At 35.1% G+C, this 26,390-nt stretch overlaps 2 protein-coding genes across 11 annotated transcripts in view; one reads left to right on the top strand and one right to left on the bottom strand.

Moving 5' to 3' along the window:
- Positions 1 to 9,432: 9,432 nt before the first annotated feature.
- Positions 9,433 to 24,332, top strand: LOC106059520 (DNA damage-regulated autophagy modulator protein 2-like). 3 transcript variants are annotated; one of them, XM_056045185.1, is made up of 7 exons: positions 9,433 to 9,450; positions 14,305 to 14,443; positions 14,891 to 14,958; positions 15,720 to 15,868; positions 17,871 to 18,051; positions 18,802 to 18,887; positions 19,616 to 24,332. In XM_056045185.1, exons 2-7 carry the CDS (start codon positions 14,325 to 14,327, stop codon positions 19,814 to 19,816), a joined length of 804 nt encoding a protein of 267 aa, XP_055901160.1. In that variant the 5' UTR covers positions 9,433 to 9,450; positions 14,305 to 14,324; the 3' UTR covers positions 19,817 to 24,332. The 3 variants fall into 3 exon arrangements, with proteins under 3 accessions (XP_055901160.1, XP_055901159.1, XP_055901158.1); XM_056045184.1 differs by lacking the exon at positions 9,433 to 9,450 and adding an exon at positions 9,846 to 9,898; XM_056045183.1 differs by lacking the exon at positions 9,433 to 9,450 and adding an exon at positions 13,110 to 13,256.
- Positions 24,333 to 24,915: 583 nt separating this feature from the next.
- LOC106059521 (harmonin-like) overlaps positions 24,916 to 26,390 on the bottom strand; it is a 32,861-nt gene continuing 31,386 nt past the window's right edge. For all 8 annotated transcript variants that reach the window (XM_013217160.2, XM_056045175.1, XM_013217164.2 and 5 more), the window contains one exon: positions 24,916 to 26,085. In XM_013217160.2, coding sequence (XP_013072614.2) covers positions 26,073 to 26,085 — 13 coding nt within the window. In that variant the 3' untranslated portion in view covers positions 24,916 to 26,072. The remainder of the gene's footprint in view (positions 26,086 to 26,390) is intronic.

The raw sequence follows: 26,390 nt of genomic DNA, 5'->3' as shown, positions 1-26,390 counted from the left end.
CAATCATGTAGTATTCATTTCATTACTTGCTAAACAATCAAGTAGTATTCATTTCATTACTTGCTAAACAATCATGTAGTATTCATTTCATTACTTGCTAAACAATCATGTAGTATTCATTTCATTACTTGCTAAACAATCATGTAGTATTCATTTCATTACTTGCTAAACAATCATGGCGCAGTATTGATTTCATTACAAGCTAAACAATCATGTAGTATTCATTTCATTACTTGCTAAACAATCATGTAGTATTCATTTCATTACTTGCTAAACAATCATGGCGCAGTATTGATTTCATTACTTGCTAAACAATCACAAAGTATTCATTTCATTACTTGCTAAACAATCATGATGTATTGATTTCATTACTTGCTAAACAATCATGGAGAAGTATTTAATTACTTAGCAATCATTATCCGATGACAGACGGCTCTCGTGCATAATTTGCGCCCCAGGCGTCGGGCCTCCTCCTCCTAGAGTCAGCCCCTCTCCCCTTCCATCCTGCTACAGTCCAGTCTCAACCTACTGTAAGCACAATGTCCTACTTCTAATCAATTTTACTTTTACATGCCAAAAAAAAAAAAAAAACACTTCTTGGTTTTTCAGGCATTTCTACCAATCATTCACAGGTAGGCCAAAGTATGATCATTGGTCTACCTCTTCCATCTCTTGCGTCCCCTAATGTCTTGCCTGTTTATGTAGATTAAAAAATAAAAAGGCCCCAAGGCTACATCTTGATTTAAGTCGGCACTTACTGCACTGTTAATTTGCAATGGTCGTGTGACAACATAATGAGGTCACTCTAATTAATGGCGGCAAATGTCTGAGGAATGCTGGGAGCTGAACACTTTCCTAACAACAATATACTTCCTGGTGTAGTTCTTGTCCCAGTTAATAACTTAGATCTAAGTTTTTATTTCTATCTCGTTATTTTTTATATTTCTTTTTATTCTATATTTTTGTTTTAAGAAAAGATTTTTTTTACCTAAAAATATTTTAACTGATGAAGAAGAAGCTATATTTTCTATTGTATAGATTTATAGATTGTATATATAGATCTAGATCTCATAGTTCAGTAGGTAGCCAATATTCAATATTCACAAATAGATCGTGTGTTAGGTACCCAGTGGGTAGATTGTGTGTTAGGTACCCAGTGGGTAGATTGTGTGTTAGGTACCCAGTGGGTAGATTGTGTGTTAGGTACCCAGTGGGTAGATTGTGTGTTAGGTACCCAGTGGGTAGATTGTGTGCTAGGTACCCAGTGGGTAGATTGTGTGTTAGGTACCCAGTGGGTAGATTGTGTGTTAGGTACCCGGTGGGTAGATTGTGTGTTAGGTACCCGGTGGGTAGATTGTGTGTTAGGTACCCAGTGGGTAAATTGTGTGTTAGGTACCAAGTGATTAAGACCTTGTGATCTATAGGGATGATGATGTAAAGGTCATATGTTTCTGTGGCCTAGCCTACTGTTAACGAGGCTATCATGTGGCCAGCACAACGACCAATAAACTCCTTTACTTTTCTCTAAATACTGTCAGGTACCCTTTAGAGCTGGATAGACTAAAGGCTCCCTCAGATTCCGAAAATAAAAATCTCAGTATTCCCCAGGATTCGAACCCTGGACTCCCGTTTCGTACGCCAAGACCAGACCGCTAATAGATGAAAGATTTAATCGTTTAAACCAACGTTTCTCAAACTATGGGACAAAAAAAATGTTGGCTATCTTCAATGGAGTTATATAAAAAATGTTGGCTAACTTCAATGGAGTTATAAAAAAATGTTGGCTAACTTCAATAGAGTTATAAAAAAATGTTGGCTTTCAATGTAGTTATTAAATAAATGTTGGCTAAATTCAATGGAGTTATATAAAAAAAAGTTGGCTAACTTCAATGGAGTTATAAAAAAAATGTTGGCTAACTTCAATGGAGTTATCAAATAAAATGTTGGCTAACTTCAATGGAGTTATATAAAAAAATGTTGGCTAACTTCAATGGAGTTATAAAAAAAATGTTGGCTAACTTCAATGGAGTTATCAAATAAAATGTTGGCTAACTTCAATGGAGTTATAAAACAAAATGTTGGCTAACTTCAATGGAGTTATATAAAAAAATGTTGGCTAACTTCAATGGAGTTATATTTAAAAAAATGTTGGCTAACTTCAATGGAGTTATAAAAAATGTTGGCTAGCTTCAATGGAGTTATAAAAAAAATGTTGGCTAACTTCAATGGAGTTATAAAACAAAATGTTGGCTAACTTAAATGGAGTTATAAAAAAAATGTTGGCTAACTTAAAATGGAGTTATTAAAAAAAAAAGTTGGCTAACTTCAATGGAGTTTTTAAAAAATGTTGGCTAACATTAATGGAGTTATATTAGTTATAAATCTATGTTTGAATACTACGCAAGTATAATGCCATCATTGCCAAAAGTTACAAAACTAAAATATTTTAAGTAAAAGAAGTTGTTACATCTTCCAAGTTCTGCCCTTTTATGACGTATTTCGTATTCTTGCGAGGTGTCTGCAACAAGATACCAGAGGATGCAATTCTAAACTTTGATTGCAAGAGAACAATTCCATAACGACTAGCTCCGCCTCTTTTTAAGTTTACATTTTTGTTTTACAAGAATTCTTCTTGCTATGAAGAAAAGTGCATTGAAGACGCCTAGAGAATGAATTTCTGAAGCTCAGAATGCAGGAAAACGCTTGGCGGCGGGTCTTCGTCTCGGACCTCGCTGGGGGTAACTTTCCACTCTACCTCAGACCAATTGCTGGCTGGAGGGGAGCCACCCGCCTCTCTAGGACTATCTCCAGAAAGACAAGGAAGACTTTGAAATTATATACGAAACAATATTACAACAACAAAAAAAAGGGGATAGCTTAAATAAATATTCTTTCAATAATTTTGGATCCCAAACAAATATTGCAAATATATTTTGACTAGAATCTAGGAAATTTTATTATCTTTATATTAAGTCTTAAATATTTGTTTACATTACATTCTAAACACCCTCTTTGACTCCGCTGTAGGAACTTACAGCGCTTTTCCCGACTCCTAAATGGGTTATGTTATATGTTGACGCGGGAGGGTTTACTGTAAAAGTTTGAGAATCACTGGACTTATCCAACGATGTCAGTAATTAGCTCACAGCTTGAGTTAACCCATAAGTAATCAATCATATTGTCAGTTGGGTTTTTATTTTCCCCGTGATACAAAGCAACACGAGGCAGTGAACAGCACACATTTGGCTACACAGTGTAACACCTGTTAGGTGACATCTTGGACCATGCGTGTTGTCTCACTAATAGAGACGATTGCGAAATATCTTCTCTTGCCCCTCGGCTACACCCTGATTCAGATGTCCTTAAGGTCCGAGAACGTCCGGTTCCCTATTATGGACCTCTTGACCAAGGAAAGGCTTTTATCCATGGCCAGGATGAGGCATCGGCTCTTCACCAATCCCTCTGTCCGAAGTCCCGCCTTATCCGAAGTGATCATGTATTCGCACCCGGTGTGTCGCTAGTCACGCACGAGTTATCGGCTTCACCCAGCAAGTTTCATCCCGACCAGAGCCGTAGTGAGAAGGGGGTTATGGGAGGGGGAGCACGATGCCACCCTCAGGGGGGGGGGGCGCCACACGCAGAGAGGCGCCAAAAAAATTATTGTAGATATTTTAAGTTAGGTAATACATTCTAAGGTTATTTGTTTTATATTATTATTAAATACATTTTAGGTATAAACCTATATGTCTTTGTGATGTTCATGAAAAAGTGGGGGGGGGGGGATGCGCCAATTAAAGTTTCCGTGCCCACGGGCTCACGTTTCTCTCACTACGCCTCTGATCTCGACAGATCATTTTATAATGAAACGAAATTTGAGAACACAAATTATTACTGTATGATTTACAAACATCACCCTTAGTGTGTTGGACCGTTGGGGGCACCACACAAGATCTGCCAATCGTCTTTCTCCATTCAACTCTGACCTTTCCTTTTGGATATACTTTAGTTTAATGATAGGGCTGTCCATTCTTGGATGTTGTCTTCCCATCGCCTTCTCTGTCTTCATCTTCTTCTTCTTCCTGGTACTGTTCCCTGAAGAAAGGTCTTTGCGAGCCCTGAGGACCATCTGATGTAGCCATACAGTTTGAGTTTACGTATTGTTAGAACCCTGCCATGCACACCGCCATCCAAGACAGTGCAGAAGGTGCGCACTATTAGTGACTAGAGTAGGAAGGATGTTGACATTATAGAAGAGAGAACGATTTCCGCCCAGGTCTAGAACCAACATGAAGATGCTGTGCTCAAGGCAGATGTCCTATGTGTTTGTCATGTCTACTTTAACTTAACATCTATGTCTCGTTGAGTTGCCTCCCTTCAGTTATGACAGTATTTTGACAGTGGCTAGCAGATTATCGTGTCGTCCAATTGCTGTCTTAATCATTTTTTATCCCTCCATTTACAAACATAGATTGAGAAAAACGGAAGGATTTAATAGAACCAAAATATGGGAACCTTGGCTTGGAGATTGAGCGTTTATGGAAATTATCTAAAACAACAATATACCCCCGAGGATATAATAACAACTGACCTCACAGATAGCTTCAATGTCATTGGCATTCCTAGGAACATTCTCGTTGCCTGTCAGAGGGCGGTACTTCTGTAGACCTGCCATATCACCAGAAAATTCCTCGGTGGAAACTGATACAGGGACTACGATGAATTTTGTTTCCCTTTAACGAAACTCGACCCTGGCTTCGCCAGAGAATGAATACTCGTTCTTTTCTAACATAATAATAATAATGCCCAATTTCGGACCAGGCTGAAATTTTGCACAATTATTTCATTCACCTGACAAAACAAGAATCAATAAAACAAAATTTAACCAATTAGTTAATTAACTACTGGTAATTCATTATTTTTTATGATATCTCGAACAAGAGAAAGAAATAGTACTGTGATGGTATAAGTTGAATTAGCCACTTTTATACTTTGTAGGTCGACGTTTTAAAGTTTGAAGCTAACAATAGATAACCATAAAACCATGTAGTTTCACAAGCGATTCGTTGGCTGGCGGGTTAGTGTGTTGGCTTAAGAGGCAGGTGAGGATTTAGTCCTCGAGTTCAAATTCAGGTTCACATTTTTTTTTAATCCTATACTCTTAAGCGAGCAATTCTTGTATGTATGTATATATATTTATATATATATATATATATATAAATTTTATTTCAAAAACGGCTCTAACGATTTTCTTTAAAATTTCAAGGTATGTGCATATTAGTGAGAAAAAAATCTCAACTCATTGGCCACATCGGGAAAACTCGAGGTCGACCGTTATATCGGTTTGAAAATGCCTCATTATCGGAAAATTAATTTTGGCTAGAATGTTTTATGAATGAAAAATTTCCATGACGTAAACGGGAAAAACGCTGCTTACGTCACTAGGCTTACCGCAGTATACTATAATATTTCTTTGCAAACAATAACGAGTTTTAAAGAATCAATAGACCTAATGAAACATTTGCGCACCATCTTATTGTAGATTGATTTATTATAGAACTATGAAAGAAAAGTAATGAAATTAAATGTGCCGATATATGATTAGTTATTGTGTTTTAAGTGCTTAATAAGTTGTTTACACTTTAATTGTGTAGAGCGGTGTAGATACCTTTTACTTTGTTGTTTATTTTGCTGGTGACCTCCAGCTGTCTCGTCCTGAGGCCCCATGCAATCAGGTGCTCTCTTCTATGTCAGCTAAGTCAAGTTTGCGCCATAAGCTGGTCTTTTAAGGGTTTCGGTGTTACGTCAACCACTTTTTAGCTGACCAAAAAAGACTGCTTTTGGCATGCGTTCGTCTGAGATTCGTCTCCCATACAGGATACTGCTCTGTCCAGCGTAACTGTCGGACTTAAAGAATTCCCTCTATACAAAGGCCGCGGATACACATTTGAGACCAAAAGAAAATTTGCTGCCGAGGACAGACGCAGACGCTAAAAGAAAATCTTAATCGAGCACCGCGGACAATGGTTATGCTTGCCCTGGATGTGGCAAGATATGTAGGTCACAGCTGCAATCCTCATTAATTTTCGGACTCTAAGACAAGCCTTATTATTATTATTATTTTGCTGGTGAATTATTACCATGTGTTCATGCTTCAGTGTCTACCTCTCCTGTACCAAAACAAAGGAAATGGTCATAACACAACTTCTTTACGCCTTACTTGCTCACACTAAACATGATATCCATCTAGCGGTCAACGAGTTTGCGTACACTGCAGCCTCTTTTGATTTAACTATAAACTTCGGTAAAAATCTTGGAGTTAGGGCCAGGAGAGATCTGAATGGATGGATGTGTAAAAGCAGGCCATAGCACCACTAGGATGGATGGATGGTAAAAGCCGGTATGAACTTCCTATAGTCCGACAGTCAGGCTGGGCAGGGCACGTATCCCGTATGGGTAACGAGCATATTGTTTGGCGTAACAGAGGTGCCCCACGGAAACGTTTCTTTAGAAAACTAATGCCATGATTTAAGTCTAAAAAGAAAAAATGCGCCATTTTACTTTGTCACTAAGTGCATGTTTTACCCTATAACGTAGAGAAGTTACATTGCAAAGACTTTCTTCCAAGCCAATAATAGTAAGCCTACAATAGTTTTACGCAAAAGATGGATAGTAAAACTATAAGAGGGACGTGAGCTGTAGTTTGTCTAGACTGTAGGAGGACTTAAAAGACTTTAAATTTAATCGACATGTACAATTAGGCCTACAATTAGAACTAACAGAACACTAAAACAACTCTTCAGATTAGAATTAGAAAAATTAGAACTAACAGAACAGATTAGTAGTCTTTATCCGATCGTTCATTTTCGTAATTACAAGAATATTCCCAAAATGATTTCGGGTATATAACCTTCCAAAATTATTTAACAGAGCGAGGTTCGGCCACCTGGTACAAAAATATTCTCAAAATGACTTCGGGTATATATCCTTCCTTAACAAATTATTCATCCGAGCGAGGCTCGGTCACCTGATATTGCATTTAAAAAGCGATCACCCAGATACCCTCTTCTTTCTCCCCTTCCCTTTTCCAACTGGTCCAGGCAAGTGTATCATAGCGTATTGACAAAGCTAATTAAAAGTATGACATTGCGTTAAACAAAAAAAAAAAGAATTGTTAAAAATATTTGCAATCAATCAGATTTATTATTGTTAGTGTAGATCTGTTACTAATGTGAATACATGACTGATCCAAACTACTGATCCAAATAACTGATACAACTAGGCTTAATAAGGCTTGTCTTTGAAGTTTACTGAGGAATGCAGTATTTCCCGAGGCTACGCAGCCCCAGCTGTGACCTACATATTTTGCCACAACTAGCGCAGTCATAACCATTGTCCGCCGGTGGTCGATTAATGATTTTTCTTTTCGCCGTCTGCGTCTGTCCTTGGTCTCAAATGTGTGTCCCGCCGCCTCCAGCTGTCTCGTTCTGAAGCCTCCTGCAACCAGGTGCTCTCTTCTATGTCAGTTAAAGCAACGCTTTATAAGCTTGTTTATTTTAAGTATTTTTTTTAAATGTTGTTCTTGTTTTCCACATGCTATTCAGACAAAAGTCGTTGTTCGCTTGAGCTCTGTTTTCGTCCTGCCTTCTGCGCCTGTCTTCTACAAAGGCTTTTTCTTTGGGGCCTTTAATCGAGACCACTCATAATAGTGGCCCGAAGTGTGCTGAACATTGACCTGCAACTGTGGGCAGTTTAGACCAATAATAATAATAACTCGACCCTGGCAGCGCCAGAGAATGACTACTCGTTCATTTCTAACATAATAATAATCTTTATTGTCCGTAAGGAAATTTGTCTTACAATTTGTGCAATACACCAAACAAAAAAACATTATAACTATAAGAAACCAAAGTGTACATTCACACCAGACTCACTCATAATTTACATGGATGGCTGCCTGGTCGTGAGGTTTGCGCGCTGGACTGTCGTTCGGATTTATCGATGGTCGAGGGTTCAAATCCTGCCCGCTCTCATACCCCGTCGTCCTGCGGGAGGTTTGGACTAGGAAGTAAACTATCTTCAACTCTGAAGGAACATCCGAAACATGTAAAACATTTTACAACATTTTACAAACATGTGACAAAGTTTATACCAGATTGTTCTTATTTAATAATTTGATTGCCAGGGGAACAAAAGAGTGTTTGAGTCTGTTTGTCTTTGCTATCGGTGTCTTGTATCTCTTTGGTGATGGTAAAATCACAAAATCCTAACACAAAGGGTGATTCTTTATTTCGAGGATCTTGTTAGCTTTTTTATAGATGTTTGTCTCAAACAACTGCCCAAATGGGGTTTGTTTTTTTGCCAAGGATTTTACCAGCAGCATTTAGGTTTCTATAAAGTTTATCTTTATTTTTAATGCTCAGATTGCCATACCAGGCAGTGATATTGAAACTTAAAATATTGCAGATGTGAGCGTGATAAAACATAGCCAAGGCTCGTCGCCACGTCGCAGGTCAGTGTCCAGTAGGGGCCTACAGTTCAGGCCTGCTGTAACGATTGGTGTCGCTCGAATCCATCTCTTTGTTATATAAGAAACAAACATATGTAATAAGTATATATATATATATATATATATATAGGCTATATATATATATATATATATATATATATATATATATATATATATATATATATATATATATATATATATATATACATAGTCCTGGGTGAATTCCACACCTTGGTCTTCAATGTAAAGTAACATGGTCACAAGGCGCATAATTATTATTTTTTTTTTAAATAAATATTGCCGTTTGAGGATCAGCCCCCCCCCCCCACTCCACGAACACACTATCGAATGCATTGCGTAACGCCTGACGCTCATTTCTCTTCAAGCTGCTGGATAAGAGATTGATGTCTTACTCAAATTTTCGACACCCTAAAAATGTGCCGCCCCTGACGTCAGCGAAAAGGAAGAAACAGCAGACGAGAGGTTCGTTCTGAATAAAATTGGATCAAATTTAAGCTTGCAATAGCAATAGTTGAACAGATTTCGAGCTAATTAACTGATTTATGTATGTGTCAGCATGCAAGTTATAATGAAAGGCCCACAGGCCGTTATGTCTATATATAAATGCAATTAGACGTCGAACTAGATCATGAACAATTTGTTTTTGTCGTCTAGGACTAGATCTAAAAAGGGACAATCGCAGTTTTAAAAAGTCGACGTCGTTACAAGCATAGACATATTTATTATTTATATAATCTTTATGATTACAAAATTTTGGGAAAAGAATTTTTTTTTTTTTTTTTTTTTTTGGAAATTGTTTTCCTATTATATAGATAGGTGAATGTTTTATTTTCCTTCCTTGTAAAAGAAATGTTTAAATAGTCAATTCAGAATATAAACAAAGAAAGGTTGTTGATTTACCGAAGATCTAGAATCTGGGCTGGGTAATATCTAGATCAAGAATCTAGACCCAGATTATTTAATTATCTATATAGATGGATTTTTACTATACTATATAGATCTACTACAATATACTTTAAAAGGACTATAAATATTTTATAGCGAAGTTACTTTTATTCCAGATTTATTTAGACTTTGTTTGTACACAAATTCGTCAAATAGATCTTGACATATATATACACTATACAGTATACAGGGTTGAAGTTCAAGACTATATTGTATGTAAACATTAGCTAGTGAGGCTGATTTTTTTTACTATTATTGATACTGGCAAATCCGATATTTTGTCATATTCATGTGACATCATGTGGCGTATTAACAGATGAATCTCCGGCTACCAAGATCTTCATGGAAATTATTTAGACTCTAGCTAAAGGCACTAAAGCTAGATCTACCTTATTAAATTCCTCTATTACTTTTGTTTTGGAAAAAGTAGGTTATATAATTAAGAATATTATAAATATAATTATTATAACTATTGAATCTATTCTAATATTTCTAATCTATTTCTATCATTAATCTATGTACTATAATATATTATATTTATATATTAGGCCTACATTAGATCCAGATATCTAGATCTATAATTATAATCTTCTATGTCTATATTAATTATTATCTATATTTATTAAAATTTTTAAATGTATTTTTTATGTTGTTTTTGAATCTAGATCTATAATAATAGATCTATCTAGTAGAATCTACTAGAATCTAGATAATATAGATTTAGATTGGTAAAACTTCCCATCGAAGGCCCCTAGTTTTTCAGGTCAATTATTTGGCAGCTGTCTATCCGCACGTATGATTACTAGTAACTAAGTAAGTAACTAGTAATAGTAATAGTCTTGTTCTTGATAATTTAAACTATTACCTTCTTAAAATCAACTTGAACCTTTGTTGATTATGATATATATATATCTAGATTAGATCTAGTTCTAAATCTTTATTAACTTTTTTTTATTAGATATAGATCATTATAATTAATTATATCATTATCATTTATAATAATCGGCATATACATATATTATAAAATATTGATCTATATATGAAAAATATTATTGTTGAAGTTGATAAATAAATGCTTTTGAATTATTTGAGATAGGAGGAGGTCGAGGGTTAATAAGCAATAAGGTTTGAATTTTAAGGATTGTTTTGGTGTCTATCAGAAAGATATGTGAGTGGTTTTTAAATCCGCTAGTCCTAATTTAATGTGTTTCTTTCTCAGTTCTGACTAGATCTAACTGTGGGCAGTAGATATGTAAAAATGTTTGTTTTTTTTCATCTTTCACTGAATTAAGATTTCCTAATTATAATTTCAATCAGTATTTCTACTAAAAGACTTATAGAATGCTTGAGTATGGAGTGAAAAATCCTTTTAGTTTTAATTATTTTAGGATTATATTTTCTCATTGGTATTATTGTTAACCGTAATCTTATCTTATATAATACAGTTGTTACTTCAAAAAAGAAGATGATTACGTCCTACGCGTCATGCATTTAGTCATGCATATTAACCAATGACTGAAATTCTGCAAAGTCAGTGGTTTTCCTGGCTAGCTCAGGCAACCCATTCCATGCTCTAATAGCACTAGGGAAGAAAGAGTATTTGTACAAATTTGTCCTAGCATATGGGACGTTGACCATAGAAACAGATGACTTTTACATACTATAGATCGCAAGGTCTGAAAGATGTACTTTAATTACTTTTACTTTACTATTTTTGTAAGGTTCAGTGCTTCTGGGTATTTTGATGTATGGTATGCTCTCAGGAATGTCATTTGTCCCGGGTTTGAACCCTTACCGCTGCAATTTTCTTTTCTACAGGTTTGGCTGGGATGTGATAATATTCAATTCTGTTGGAACATGTAAAATATGCAAAGCAGTTCATATTAATTTACAAATCCTACAACATCTATATTGGGATTTGTTACCATAGATGCCTGTCAAGTGGTATGTGCCTTGGACTGTCATTAAAATGGTCCAGAGTTAGAACTCTGCCTACTTCCAATTCCTGCTACTCTGCACATGGCTTGACTTACTGAGACTTAGGTTCTCCCTTGCTGTTCGGCACAATGTGGGGGCAAGCTCTCTGCATAAAGATCGGTTATAAATGACTTTCACAGACTCTTTGAAACTGGTGTCGACAGATTTAGGTCTTCAAAAAGGTTTGGCGCCATGTTAGATCTATATGTGCACGGCCTTGTTTTAGCTTTCATCTTTTCAGCTGACTTTGGTGAATAAGGATATGTTTGGGACATGATTTAAAAAAAAAAACATTTCTATTGGTGACATGATTTCAAAGAAACATCTCTATTGGTGTCATGATTTCAGTTTGTTATTTCAAGAATCTTTCTTAGCCATCACTGTTGAGTTACCTCTAGTCTCTTTTTAACTTTTATGGATGACGTCCATGTCTCACAAGTGTAGGCGGCTGTTGTAATGATGATTGAATTAGAGAGGTTGATCTTAGTCTTCAAGCGGATTGATTCGTTTGTCCAGATATGCAGTAGTTTAGAAGGAGGTTTAAACTCGTGCATAAATATGCATATTTACATATACTTAATATGGAGCCTGTAAGAGTAATCTAGTACAAATCAAGGAAAATGTAATGACTATGTAACCATCAACTCTCATTCAGCACTCAACTGTTCACTCACTCACTCTCTTCTACACAGTCATACATAGAACACTTTATTTGAATTTCACTCAACAAAATAGTAACAATAAAGGTCAGCTAGTTTGTCAATACAATCACACATAATAGCACAGATGACCATTCAGTACGTGCACATTTACTGTCACAGCCGGCTCAAAAATTCTTGCTTGTCAAGGGTGATGAGTTCATCTAGGGCAGCGGTTCTCAACCTTTTATGCTCGCCGACCCCTTTTTACAATCCCCCACTCTGCCGCGACTCACACACACATGCAGCAATAGAAGAGTAGACAATAACAATCCACATTTTCGATGGTCTTTGGCGACCCCTGGCTAATCGTCAATCGACCCCCAAGGGGGTCGCGTCCCACAGGTTGAGAACCCCTGATCTAGGGGAAGTTCATCTCCACACCCAGACAGAGCGCAGTGTGAGGCATGGGTCTATGTTTAAAACTTTCTCCCACAGAAAACAAAAGAAACTTGACACATTTATAGAAGTTGCTGACTTCTCCCTTAAGAAAATACTTTTCAATGGCTTCTCATTTTGAGAACAGTAATGAGCCATTGTGATGTGTACATGTTCTAAGTCTTAGGCAGAGAATGAAAGCCAATGTATAATTTGGATGCCTGGTCACGTGTCATGTACTCAGGACTGTTGTCTTAATAGTTGGAACCTTGCCCGCCTCCATCCCCTGACATCCTGTGGGATGTTTGGGCTATGATGTAATAATCATCAGTTCTGAAGGAACATCCAAAACAGAGAAATCTCTTCATATTTAATCAATGGTTAGATATCTTAGTCTAGAGACTAAAAAGTAGAAAGTGGACCAATTTGGAATTACAGTTTTATCTTATGATAACAATAACTGATAATAAAGTGACACTAAGGGAATATTTAGATAATTGTGTGTGTTTTTTTTTTTTTTAAATAATTATCACATGCTAATGAAGTTGGCCTTCACATTAAACAAATGCATATGACTCAGTATTCCCACTTTAAAAAAAATTACAAGGCCTCGTTTAGGTAATATGGATCTGAATATTATAGCCTAGACCTCTTTTCAAACAGACCTTAGCTTCACATTCCTGGTTAACTCAAATTTTATTTTCTAAATCTTGATGTTACATTGTTACAAGGTAAGGAGATGAAGGCTTCGTGAACATTACTCTGGTGTTATATACTGTATCAATACTAATAATGAACTGTCACAGTCTTAAAAGACATGTGGAATTCCTGATGTAGAAAACAGGAAGTAGAATGAATAAAGCTAGACTTAGAGTTCAGTCAGTCAAGTCAAGCAGACAAGTGAAGTCAAGTTAGTTAAGTCAAGTGGTATTCTTTGGACCGAGTGGTCAAGTATATTTTGGTCCGGGATGGACAGTAGCGACTTAGAAAAGTCTGTAGTAATTTCAGTTAGAAAGTAACTTGTGGGCAGTTGTTGCCAGTGGTCTTTTGAGACATGTATTAGTTAATCTATATTTCTACACAGTGCTACCCACTGAGATGCGGACGTGATTTGTGACCAATATATTGGATACTTTGATACCGCTGTTATGCGGATAGGATTGTTAATTATTTCTTGACTTGTAGCACTAATAAGGAGTGCAGTATTATTATTATTGTGTTGTAAATAAACTTTATGTTTGTCTGCTGAAACGGACTTAGGTCAGTTTATAGTATTTGTCTTGTCACATGTCAATAGTACTTCAGGAAGCAAGAACCCAGCATTACACGACATTCGCATTCTGCAACCTTACGCCATTCAACGTACATTTACATGAACCAAATTTTTAATTAAGAAAAAACACATTTGGCACCAATGTCTGATCTAGAATTATTGTAAAATTTTGTAGTTTTCTACAAAATAAATCGTTATGATTCAGCGACCATTACAATAGTTTCTTCAACTGATTTATTAATAAATTTATATTAACTTGTCGAATTGCTCTAATCCTATCTTATGAATTGCAAAGGTGGGGGACACAGAGGCCGTTTGGTAAAAGTCTTGGCTCCCAAAACAAGGGGTTCTGGGTTTGAATCTCAGTTAATGCTGAGATTTTTAATTTCTGGATTTTTTAGGGCGCACCTTAGTCAACAATTCTAATGGGTACTAATATTTTGATCTGCGAAAAGATATTTGATATTTAAAATATTACAATGCTGATCTTTCTTGCATTTCCTCAGCTGCATGTTTCAACTCAAAGATGTCTTATCTAGGACTTCTTCCTGTGTCACTGGTCCTACTGGCTGCAATCACTATAGGTGTCTCCTATGTCATAGCTGTTGTCAATCATGATGTTAGTACAGTATTCCCTTATATAAGGTGAGACAAAAAATAAAACATTCACAATTGACATTGGAAGAGTTTCATCTTTAGTGGTTGCTTTACAAAGTTAATATAAAAAAAAAAAAGGTTTTGACATAGCTTAGTAACTCCTTCAAGTAAAATTTATTTTGGTCAAAATTTAATCTATTTTTTTTTTTACAAATAATCATTTAAGACATGAGCTTTAGAGTTTTCTTAGTCTGTGAAGTTTTTAGATATATATTTTCCTCTAACTTTTCAGTTTTTCTCCAGAAGATTCTTAATATTTTGTAATCTGATGTAAAGTAAAATTTTCAGTTTGAAGAAAAAATTACTTACTTAGACTTAGATTTTGCATAAAGATCTGTAACTGGCAATGTCTGAAGCCTCTTCCCACCTTGTGTCCACAGTAACGAAATTCATAATCACACATTTAATTCAATGTTCTTTTTTTTTTTTTCTCAGTGACACTGGGTCCAATAGACCAGAAAGTTGTATATTTGGACAGTTCTTAAATATAGCAGCGTTCTTAGGTAAGATGGGAAATGAATACATTTTTAAAAAATGTTTTATTTATTAAGTGTTGTGAATTTTTTATTCAATCTAGATCATAAAATATTTCCTAGATGTTGATCTAGGTGATTTGTACATAGCTGGTGAATTTTAATTTTTTATTTCATTATCCAAATTTCAAATAACTTTTGGTCCTAAAAAGCATTATATTGATTTCCCCATGGAACATAGGCCCCCCATGAGAAAGAGTTTATCATTCATCTTTTCTTTGTGTTCCTCATGGAACATAGGGCCTTAAGAGTTAATGGATCTTAATCAGATATTAATTCTATTTAAAACACTCAGTAGTTTTCCTTTGAGAATATAATGTGTGAAAACATAATTTATAAATGGTTCATCACCTAATTAGTCTATTGGATTGTTGGGGCACCATGCAAGATTTGGATGGAACCTCTTTCAATGGCAGGCCTGTCCATTCTTTTATGTTGTCTTCTCATCACGTTCTCTGTCTGCCTTTTCTTCTTTTTCCTGGTACTGTTCCATGATGAAAGGTCTTTGCAAGCCCCGAAGGCCTTGTGATATGGCCATAGAGTTTTAGTTTGTGTTTTTTTTTTACAATAGTTAGCAGGTTGTCGTGGGGTCCAATCGCTGTAGTAACCCTGTCTCTAATCTCTTCATTTGTGATGCAGTCTTTAAATGGTTCATAAATCCTTTAAAAAAATAAGTAGATTTCACAAAATCAGATTTATTATGAAAATAACAAAATTTTTTTTTTTTTTAGCTTTCAGTACCATGTATGTTCGCTACAAAGCAGTCGAGGCGATCTCTCATCGCTCCAATGATGACCACAAGTTACGGAGGCTAAATAAAGTATCACTTTTCTTCGGTGTATTGGCAGCACTGGGCGTTTCTATAGTTGCCAACTTTCAGGTAAAAAGTTTTTTTTCTCTTTTTTAATTCTCAATCCTTGTTCTTCATAAATATAAATAAAAAACAAAAAAAAAAAGGATTACTGTAGGGACTGAAATATTTTGGTGATTTTTACACAGAAAACGATAGAGAATTTATTCTTTTATTTCCTAAGTTCAGTTTTACCATTTAATAAATAGGCCTACTTTGGACATTCCAGTTGTCAAACCAACCTGAACAAAATACTAGCCCAACCCCCCCAAATCCTACTTTTACTTCAAAACAAACTCTATTTCTGTTTCATTATACTTAACTATACTGGGAGAAATTTTTTAGAGCACACAACTTAAAAACACTATTCGATAATGTCGACCCTGGGAAGGTACTGGGCTTTGTCCGGGAGGTGGGGTTGTCTAACAAGATCTGATTTATGAATTTGTGAACATATATTGTTTACATAAGATTTTTACCAAATTATTACATTTTTACTACCTTTACTATTTTAACTGTGAATAGACATTGTTTTTAATGATTTAACGGTATAGAATTTAGCCCTTGTTATTTAAAGGGAGAGTGATCCTTAAAGGATTACGGGCACAACATGGCCTAAATTGTGCTGATGTGCCTAAACTCAAAACTCAAACTTAACTATAATCTAATTTGAGATATAGCATCAATTATTCTTTCTAGTTACCATTCACCAATATATAATATCTTCCTAACCTTCTTCTAAATAATGTTTATGACTTTGAAATAATGGATTCTCTTTTCTTTTTAACTTTAAAATTTTCATTGTCATGTCCCATTTATTGATATGTATTGTCATGTGACACTGACCAAAAATAGAAAATCTACTAGATACTTGGGAACGGAAAATACTTAGAAAAATCTATAATGCTTACAAGAGGAAACTGGGTGGAGGACATGCACTAACCATGAGATATATCAGTTGTATGGAGACCAATCTTTAGTGACATTCTTCTTCTTCTAGCCAGCTTTTGCAGACTGTGCCAAGGACATAAATAAATAAGAACAGACTGTTGGGCAGGTCACCTTGATAGAATGTCAGAGAACAGAGTAGTAAAAATTGTATACTGGCTTAAACTAAACGGCATGCAACCCAAAGGCAGACCATGAGTACGATGGATCAACAATGTAGAAGCAGATCTACAATGACTTTTGGGTATTGGGACAAAAAGCTTAAGAGAGATCTGAATGGAAGGATTTGCTGATGCAGGCCAGAGCCCTCCATTGGCTGTAGCGCCACTTGAATGTATGGATGTGTTGAAGCAGGCCAGAGCCCTCCATTGGCTGTAGCGCCACTTGAATGTATGGATGTGTTGAAGCAGGCCAGAGCCCTCCATTGGCTGTAGCGCCACTTGAATGTATGGATGTGTTGAAGCAGGCCAGAGCCCTCCATTGGCTGTAGCGCCACTTGAATGTATGGATGTGTTGAAGCAGGCCAGAGCCCTCCATTGGCTGTAGCTCCACTTGAATGTATGGATGTGTTGAAGCAGGCCAGAGCCCTCCATTGGCTGTAGCGCCACTTGAATGTATGGATGTGTTGAAGCAGGCCAGAGCCCTCCATTGGCTGTAGCTCCACTGGGATGGATGGATGTGTTATTCTGTAGCTCCAGATATTGATTCGAATTTATCCTTATATGATATGTCACGCCAACTTAAATAAAGCTCGAATTTTTTTAATTTTGATTAACAAATATTTACATTATTTTATACCAGTGTAGAATAAACAAAAAGCACAAATAACTCACCAAATGTGAACTCACAAAATCTTAACTCACAAAATGTTAACTCACTAAAAATTTATTTTTCTCACCATAACATATTCAAACATGTTTCTGTCTGCATCCCTCTTTTATCAGTTATCTCCCCTCTTTTATACACTGTGTATGATGCCAATCCTTCTCAAAATTACATCAGCCTATACACACACACATTCCATAACAATTCTGAAAATGTAGGTGTATGTGAAAGTTTAGAATTTGAATTTGTATCTATATAGGAAGGTACCGATGTTGAAATAGTGCATATCATCGGTGCTGGGATGACCTTCATTCTCGGCGTCTTGTACTGTTTTCTTCAAGCCGCTCTGTCCTTTCACATGTGTCCTGATTACAATGGCCGCTGTATCTGCACCATACGACTTGCCATAAGTCTCATGTCATTAGTGGCTCTATTATTGAGTATCCTTTGAGAGTTTTTTGATTATTGAATTGTTGTTTTAGTTGTTGTTAGTATTTGCTACTTTCTAAAACCTATTTTGGATTGGGGCAGTTGAGTGGTCAAGAATTTTTAGTGAGTAGAAGAGTCTCAGCCTTTAGACCTAAAAAAAAAAATTAGATTGTTTCCTGAAATCTCAGTCTATGTTTTGCTTGTATTACATTTAGATTTTTTTTTTTGCTAGCTTTAATAAGGCTTGAACTAAATGTTGGAATAGTAAGAAGTATTTGATATTTCATTTTTTCATTTGTTGTTAAAATAGAAGATCTTATAAAAACTTGTCTCTTGTAGAAGAAGGATGAAGAAAATATGCAAACATGCATGCACCCATTCCAAGTTGTGTTTCTTATTACTAAGACTAAGACTGCTTTATTGATCCTCACGTGGGCAACCGAAGACTACAATGACTCTTTTTTCATATAAAGACAACACAACAGAAAATATTACATCACCCATTTGGGATATGGGGGGTAACTAGAGGATATAGAAGCATTTTTCCAACACAGTCATATGAGAACTATCTCACTTCTGAATCATTGACCACAGAAACCCATGATCCTAACAATCACATGTCCTTTTAAGTGTTTAGAGAAAAAAAAAAATTTTTTCTGAAATATGATAACTTCTTGCTTTCTAATTGAGAGTGTGTGTTGATTTCAGTAGATCACTTCGATCCAACCAAGTTTCAATATTTTTTCTTGACCAAATTGTAGCTGTTATTTCAGCAGCCATAGCACTAAATGAATGGACATCCAAAACGCATTCACCAAACAAGTTCAAATGGCTACCAGATGATCCAGTAAGTATAGCAAACTCTTGTTTCAATATATATATATATATATATATATATATATATATATATATATATATATATATATATATATATATATATAGGTCAGTTTTCTTGTCTCTGTGGCACATCAAAACGTATTGTGGCTACGCAAGGAAAGATGAAGAGTTCTTTATTTTATTCAAAGACTCTCTGATTTCGTCTCAGAACACTAGGATGTGTTACTAATGGTGCCATTCTTGATAACATGATACCATTGTACATCGTTGTCACAAGAGAAATCACAATGCATTCTTGAAAGAGAAGTTATGTTATAATTTAGTTCTTTCCTCATTGGGCCAAATATATCTTCTTTGCTGTCACAAAGGGTATTAAATGGTGTTGATTGCTTTCCTCTATTAGAGTTAAATATGTGTTAATTGCCTCCTATGATAGAGTTAAATAGGCTTTGATTGTTTTCCTATGATAGAGCTAAATGTGTGTTGATTGCTCTTCTAGGATAGAGTTAAAATAAGTGTTGATAGCTGTCCACTAACTGTGCTAAATATTTTTTATTGATCTCATATGGTAGATCTAAATATGTGTTGATTGCTCTCCTTTGATGGAGTGAAATATGTGTTGTTTACCTGTGATAGAGTTAAATATTTGTTGATTGCTCTCCTAGGATAGAGTTAATTATGTGTTGATTGCTCTCCTAGGATAGAGTTAAATATGTGATGTTTGCTCTCCTCCTACAGGGCTATGCTGCTCACTTGGTTAGTACAGTTGGTGAGTGGGTGACGGCCTTCACGTTTCTTTCATTCTTCTTCACTTATGTCCGAGAGTTTGACAAGTTTGAGCTAGAGATCCGAACACGCCCCCTCGTGACACACTTGGACCAGCGGCTGCAAGATTCTGACAGAGAGGAAGTGAATGAAAGAACAAAATTGTTGAGCTAGAAATCTTGCCAAAGATCATGCCAATATTCATCTGGACATTTTAAATTCACCCCAATTTTTATGTTTCATTTCTATTAAAGTTTATCTTATTTCTTTGCAGATGAGGTAATAATTAGATGTGAATCTTCCAATGTAAAGATTGGTTTAGTGATTTTTAAGTTTTTTAAAAGTGACTCTGACCTTTTTCTGGTGTTTAAAATTGGAAAAAAAAAATGAGGGAATATATTACCGGTGAAAGCCAAAGATCATTTTTAGATTTGTACATTTGCCATTTTTAAAGGCATGGGTTCAAAGAACCTTGCTATTCTTTATTTCCTAAACCATCTTGTTTAATAGTTTTATGTAATTATTCAATTGTGTAAAGTTTCTCATGTATTTTCTTTTTTTCTTGTTTTTTTAAAAAAACAATTTTGAAAATTAAAATGTAAAATGACAACGTCAAAGAATGTGTTCATTTTAACCCGAGATCTAGATGTACGTGTAGGCTGCTGTTCTAATTTGTTTCTCTGGGGAACTAGAGAAGTAAGAAGCGTCCAATGGAATCCACCGGAAGAAAGAAATGACCAAATAATTTTTTTAAAAAGTAAAGTTCCCCTTTCAGACCTTGCGATCTATAAGGCAGATTCTATAAATAAACAAAACTAGCCAATCATGTCTGTCCTTGTTTCAGTTCCCCTGAAAAATGTACTTCCTCTTTTTATCAACTCAAAATTGAAAGAGTTTTTTTAGCCAAAGAAAAATTGTTTCATTTTATTTAATCTTATAATATATATACAAAATGTACATTTTTATGAAATATTTTTGTAGCTCTCTACTTAAAACTAGTCATTAAGGCTAAACATTTGACTCATCAAGTAGGAATGTACTTGTAGCTTGAGGCAGATTTAAAAAGTTGACATAAAACAGGTCCAACATTTTGGACATCCCTTAGTCTTGTTGAACCATTGGGGGCACGACACATGAATATTTTTCAGGTTTTACCAAAATATGTCAGTATAAAAACCTGGCCTCAATCTTTTCAATGACATTGCACTAGACATTGTGCAACATGAACAGTGGTTTTCATCTATTTTTCAAACCAGCTATTGAGAAATTGTTTCTCCAGCTTATCATTTACATTGACATTTATTGAGCTTCTATTTAAAATGACTGCTGCTTTAATGTTATCGTTGGCTGTGATGTTTATTATGTATTACAAATAGCTTTGAACAAGCATCCATGAACAGTAGCGTCCAGTTTCTGAGTGTTCAGTCATAACTCATTCTTTTTTTCACAATTTCATATCCTGATGCCATTATTTTACATCTGTATTCTTATTTATTTAAAAAAATAAACTTATTTTCCTTATAAAACACTTTTTAAGCACACATCTTTTACCTGTTGTGTAGTAAGTGCTTCAGACTGTTGTCCCTAGTTCAAAACTTGCCATCTGCCTTGCTGTCCTGCAGGATGTTAAGGCTAGGACATAATAATCTTCATTTTTGAAGGAATGTCCTAAATTGTTAAAACAAAAACAGGAAGTCGCAAGTTGTGATAAAGTTGAGGAATTTCCATTTTAGGTTTTGAACTTCTGTAAGAAAAATAAAACATCTTTTGGTCTGTTTATTTTTTTAACAGATATTTAGGGTATCAATTCAGTATTTTGTTTCGTCATGTTACCATTGTTTTTACAACGCCAGTTAAGCTTCAAATGTATTGCTGCTTATAATAGTCTGCATCAAGATTGATTTTTGACGCCAATTACTGAAAATGTCCACATTCCAGCGTAGTTAAGTGAGAGCTACCAACTTTTTCTTTTCAAACGCAAATTAAACAAAAAAAACTAATTTTTAAAAGTTCCCCTTTCGGACCTTGCAATCTATAGGGCAGATGATGTATAATTCTGTACTGTGGCCCATGATTAACTTATAGATATCCATAAACCATGAGTTATTTATATTTTTATTGCCTGGTGTTAAAATTTTCTAACATAGATTTATATTAATTCTCTTATTTCATTTGTTATCAGGCATGATAGCCCCAAAGTGATTGTGACCTATATATTTTGTCAACAAACACATTGGCTACGCTGTTTGACTATTTATTATTTTGTTCAAATTTGTATTTTTCATGTACCATGTAGACTTATATCATTTGAAACCAAAAAAAAGGTTCCGGCTGCTACAAGATTTTGTCAATCCTTGCGTTATGTTATTTGGAGTGAGTACTAATTACTGCTTGCTCATTAATTCAGACTATAAACAACTTTTTGAGCAGCAGTGTCAGTGACAAAATATTTCATTTAATATAATCCAGGTTGTTTAGCTTATAGGACTCTGTGACTGGGCAGTTTAGCTAAAGGTTTGTTACCTTTTAAGATTTTAAGGCTACTCCGGTGTATTAAATCTTGAAGGGTGTCGATATCATAGTTGCTTTTTTTTTTTATGTTTGTGTAACACATGAGAATGTGTTCACAACATTGTTATACCGTTTTGTTTACAAAGGGTAAATTATTATTTGATCTAGTTAACTACCCATAATGCTCTCTCCAGAAGCTTGATAATGTCTTCCTGCAGTTGATGGAAGTCCTTTTGTGTAATAGTTATTACAAGTTTTTATGCTGTATGAAGTCAAATATTTTGTATTCACTATATCATGGCTGCCTGGTTGTTTGGTATGCACTCTGGGCTGTCATTCAGTGCTCTTGATGGTCCTGAGTTCAAACCCTGCCCGCTGCCATCCCCTATCATCCTGTAAGAGGTTTGGACTGCAATTACCTTCAACTCTGCCATTATCTTCAATTCTGAAGGAACATCTGAAACATGTAAAATAAATTTTTTTTTTTTTACGAACATGCCATTTTATGTTTTCATGCCTTGCTCACTCTATTTACCTTCCGGTCTGTTTACCTCTTTATGTCTCTCTCTCTCTCTGTACTTAGACATTTCAGATTTCTGTTTATGTATAGATATATATTTCTTTCATTTTTAGCATTCACAAACAAACTTTGAACATTTGTTTTGGAGGATATTTTTGTTTGTCTGATTCAGCAGCATGTAGATACATTGCATTTAGTATTTCATTTTATTAACTTGCAAATTACCTATGTCCACATAACAATGAATTAATGTTCTGTGACTTTACAAAATCAGGCGTTTGGAAAGGTCAACAGCAAAAAAAAAACCCTGATAAGTTACTTATAACAGGGTCACTACTACTGAGCAGTATCTGTTAGTCTCTAATTAACTCGCAAGACTAGTTTGACTCATGCATACACGTTGGATGTAATTAACTTCTTTGAAGGAACATTTGTAACTCATGAGAAGCAGAAGAAGCAGTTTGTTTGAACTAAATGTCAGGAGCTCAGAGACATTGACTTGTTAAGTTTAAATTGAAACTTTTTCAAGTGACTTAGGGTTTTTTTTTATCACATGCCACAAATGTTGATTGTTTTATGAGTAGGCTGTGCTATAAAAAAAAAGGATCTTTGTTGGATTGTTACTTTTTTTTGTAAAAATTTCTTGGAAAATCTGGTCACCATAATTCAAGTCATAATATTACACATTGACTGTCTAGGGGCTATGCATTGAATTACACACTGACTGTCTTTTGGACTACAGATTGACTATACACACTGACTGTCTTTTGGACTACAGATTGACTATACACACTGACTGTCTTGGGACTACACATTGACTATACTCACTGACTGTCTTGGGACTACAGATTGACTATACACACTGACTGTTTTGGACTACAGATTGACTATACACACTGACTGTCTTGGGACTACACATTGACTATACACACTGACTGTTTTGGACTACAGATTGACTATACACACTGACTGTCTTGGGACTACACATTGACTATACACACTGACTGTCTTGGGACTACACATTGACTATACACACTTACTGTTTTGGACTACAGATTGACTATACACACTGACTGTCTTGGGACTACACATTGACTATACACACTGACTGTCTTGGGACTACACATTGACTATACACACTGACTGTCTTGGGACTACACATTGACTATACACACTGACTGTCTTGGGACTACACATTGACTATACACAATTTTTAGGGCTTATATGTTATAAATATTTACTGTGATTGACTGATAATTTTTTTATTTTTTTTTAACTGCAGTATCTGCAATCAAGGTGGTTCTATAATTATTGTATCTGTAATCAATGTGGTTCTTTAATTATTGTATCTGCAATCAAGGTGGTTCTATAATTATTGTGTGTTATAACCTCCAATGTGATGATCACACAGAAACAACTAGACTCTAGACAATGATTGTGTGTTTATATTTCCAAACAGTGACAATTTTTATATACATTCAGACTTAAAATACAATTTCAACATGCTATGTACACTTGTGACATTTTAATTGCTGGTGTTCAAAAATGACTTTATAAATGATTTCAGTTGATGTAGATTTTTTTGGCTAGATTCTATTTAGACATTTTTTGTCTGGCTGTAATATTTATTGCTTGAAATAAATGTTTCAATAGTCACAAGTTTTTGTTTGTTTCATAATGTTTTGTTCAAAATCCCTTAATGTAATATTTCTCTTTTGGTTGAAGGTCACCACAGCCATTCCAAGTTTTTAAGTTTTACATTGTCCTCAAAGATTTGTCTCACTAGAAGTGTTATTGAGTGTTAAAAACAACTTTAGCGTCAAGAATGAAACTAGGAAAACAGGCGTAGCTGGGAATTTTCCATCGTTTGGGGGCCTGAGGGGCTTGACCTCTTTGGGGGCCCCTGAATTTTGTTATATTTCATTTTTAATGTAAAAAAAAAACACTCATTTGGGGGGGGGGGGGGGATTTTCAAATTCTCCTTCCCCCAACCTAGCTACCCCACTGTAGGAAAACAAGTGAGTATTGATGCACTATAACAAATTCGTACAAGTGCTCCTTCTTCCCTATGCATTTAGAGAAGTGGGTGGCCTGAATCAACCAGGAAAGCAGAGTTCTAGTCATTGATAACAAGCATGACTACATTGACACATGAAATGCGTAGGGCATATTTATCTTCTTGTTTGCAGCAGCATCTGTAATCTATAAGATAAGAAGATAGAACCTGAGTTACACTTAAAGCTTCTGTAGAAAATAGTTTATTACAAAGTTTTATATCTACAATTAACACAGAGATGACTAGTAACAATCAAGTCAATCACAGTTCAAAAACAACAGGACAACACAAGTAATAAATACATTCATTTCATCCAATTAGAATCTAACAATGACAATTGTTTGTCTATGCATACTATGCTATGAATCGATAATACTTCCCTAGATGCTCGACTACAGCTTCACTTCAAGATTTCAGCTGCCCCTTTACAAGTGGAAAGTAAACATTCCAAATGTATTAATTAGTAAAAACTTGTCTGACTAGGTAATTATATCAAGTATCAGTGCCCAATTAGTTCAGTCCTGACTAGGTAATTATATCAAGTATCAGTGCCCAATTAGTTCAGTCCTGACTAGGTAATTATATCAAGTATCAGTGCCCAATTAGTTCAGTCCTGACTAGGTAATTATATCAAGTATCTGCCCAATTAGTTCAGTAGTTTATTTTGTGTCATCCTTGTTCCCAAAAATGTCCTTTCTATCATAAGGGATGTTCTTCTATAATAGCTAGCTAGCTGTGTAGGGAAGGGTTGACTAGCTATGTCAATTAGTAAGTAGACTGTGAGTTAATTACACTATTTAGTAATGTGTGAAATCAACTTTCCAAGCTCTTTCACTGCTAGCACAAACTAATTTTTATTTTTAGTTGGTAAGTGACCTTTTAATATAAGCACCTTGATATTGTTTGAAACTGAAAACTTATAAAAATTGCCAATTTACCCCTTCTGAATTTAGACAAAATGCACAACACTGTTTCAATACTTAATTAGAGTGATGTCAAGTCTAGAATGTACTCAACAGTACCAACAGTCATTATATTCATATAGCTAGCAAAGTCATCAAATTAAAATCTGTCTAAAAGAAGAATAAATACGAAGTGAATTTGTACATATAAAAATCCTCTTGAATATTGAAACTGTTTTTGACAAAATGTTCAGACTTTGAAGTTCTCGCTATAAAATCCAATCAGACTTAATATATGCACATGACACATATTTCTAGAACTGTGCTGATAATTAAGTGACTACAACAGACTGAAAGGGTCAGTCAGTATGTTGATTAAATGCTGTCAAGGTAAACAATCAAGTCCATCTGACATCTTGGTCATTGGAAGGTGTGGTCTATTTAAAAATAGGTCCTGGAAAAGAAAAGAATTAAAACCATATGAATGAAAGCGCACTATGTGTTCTACTTAGTCTATATAAAACTTTGATGGTGAACAATCCAATGAGCCAAAGAGAGTTAGTGGAGTTTATATAAAACTTTGATGGTGAACAATCCAATGAGCCAAAGAGAGTTAGTGGAGTTTATATAAAACTTTGATGGTTAACTATCCACTGAGTCTAATGGGTGAAAGTCAATATAAAACTTTGATGGTTAACTATCCAGTGAGTCTAATTAGTGAAAGTCTTATATAAAACTTTATTTGTTAACTATCCAGTG

This window comes from Biomphalaria glabrata, chromosome 10, assembly GCF_947242115.1.
Source record: "Biomphalaria glabrata chromosome 10, xgBioGlab47.1, whole genome shotgun sequence".
Lineage (NCBI taxonomy): Eukaryota > Metazoa > Mollusca > Gastropoda > Planorbidae > Biomphalaria > Biomphalaria glabrata.
The sequence above is the reverse complement of the archived record's forward strand: the minus strand, read 5'-3'. Positions and strand labels throughout refer to the sequence as shown.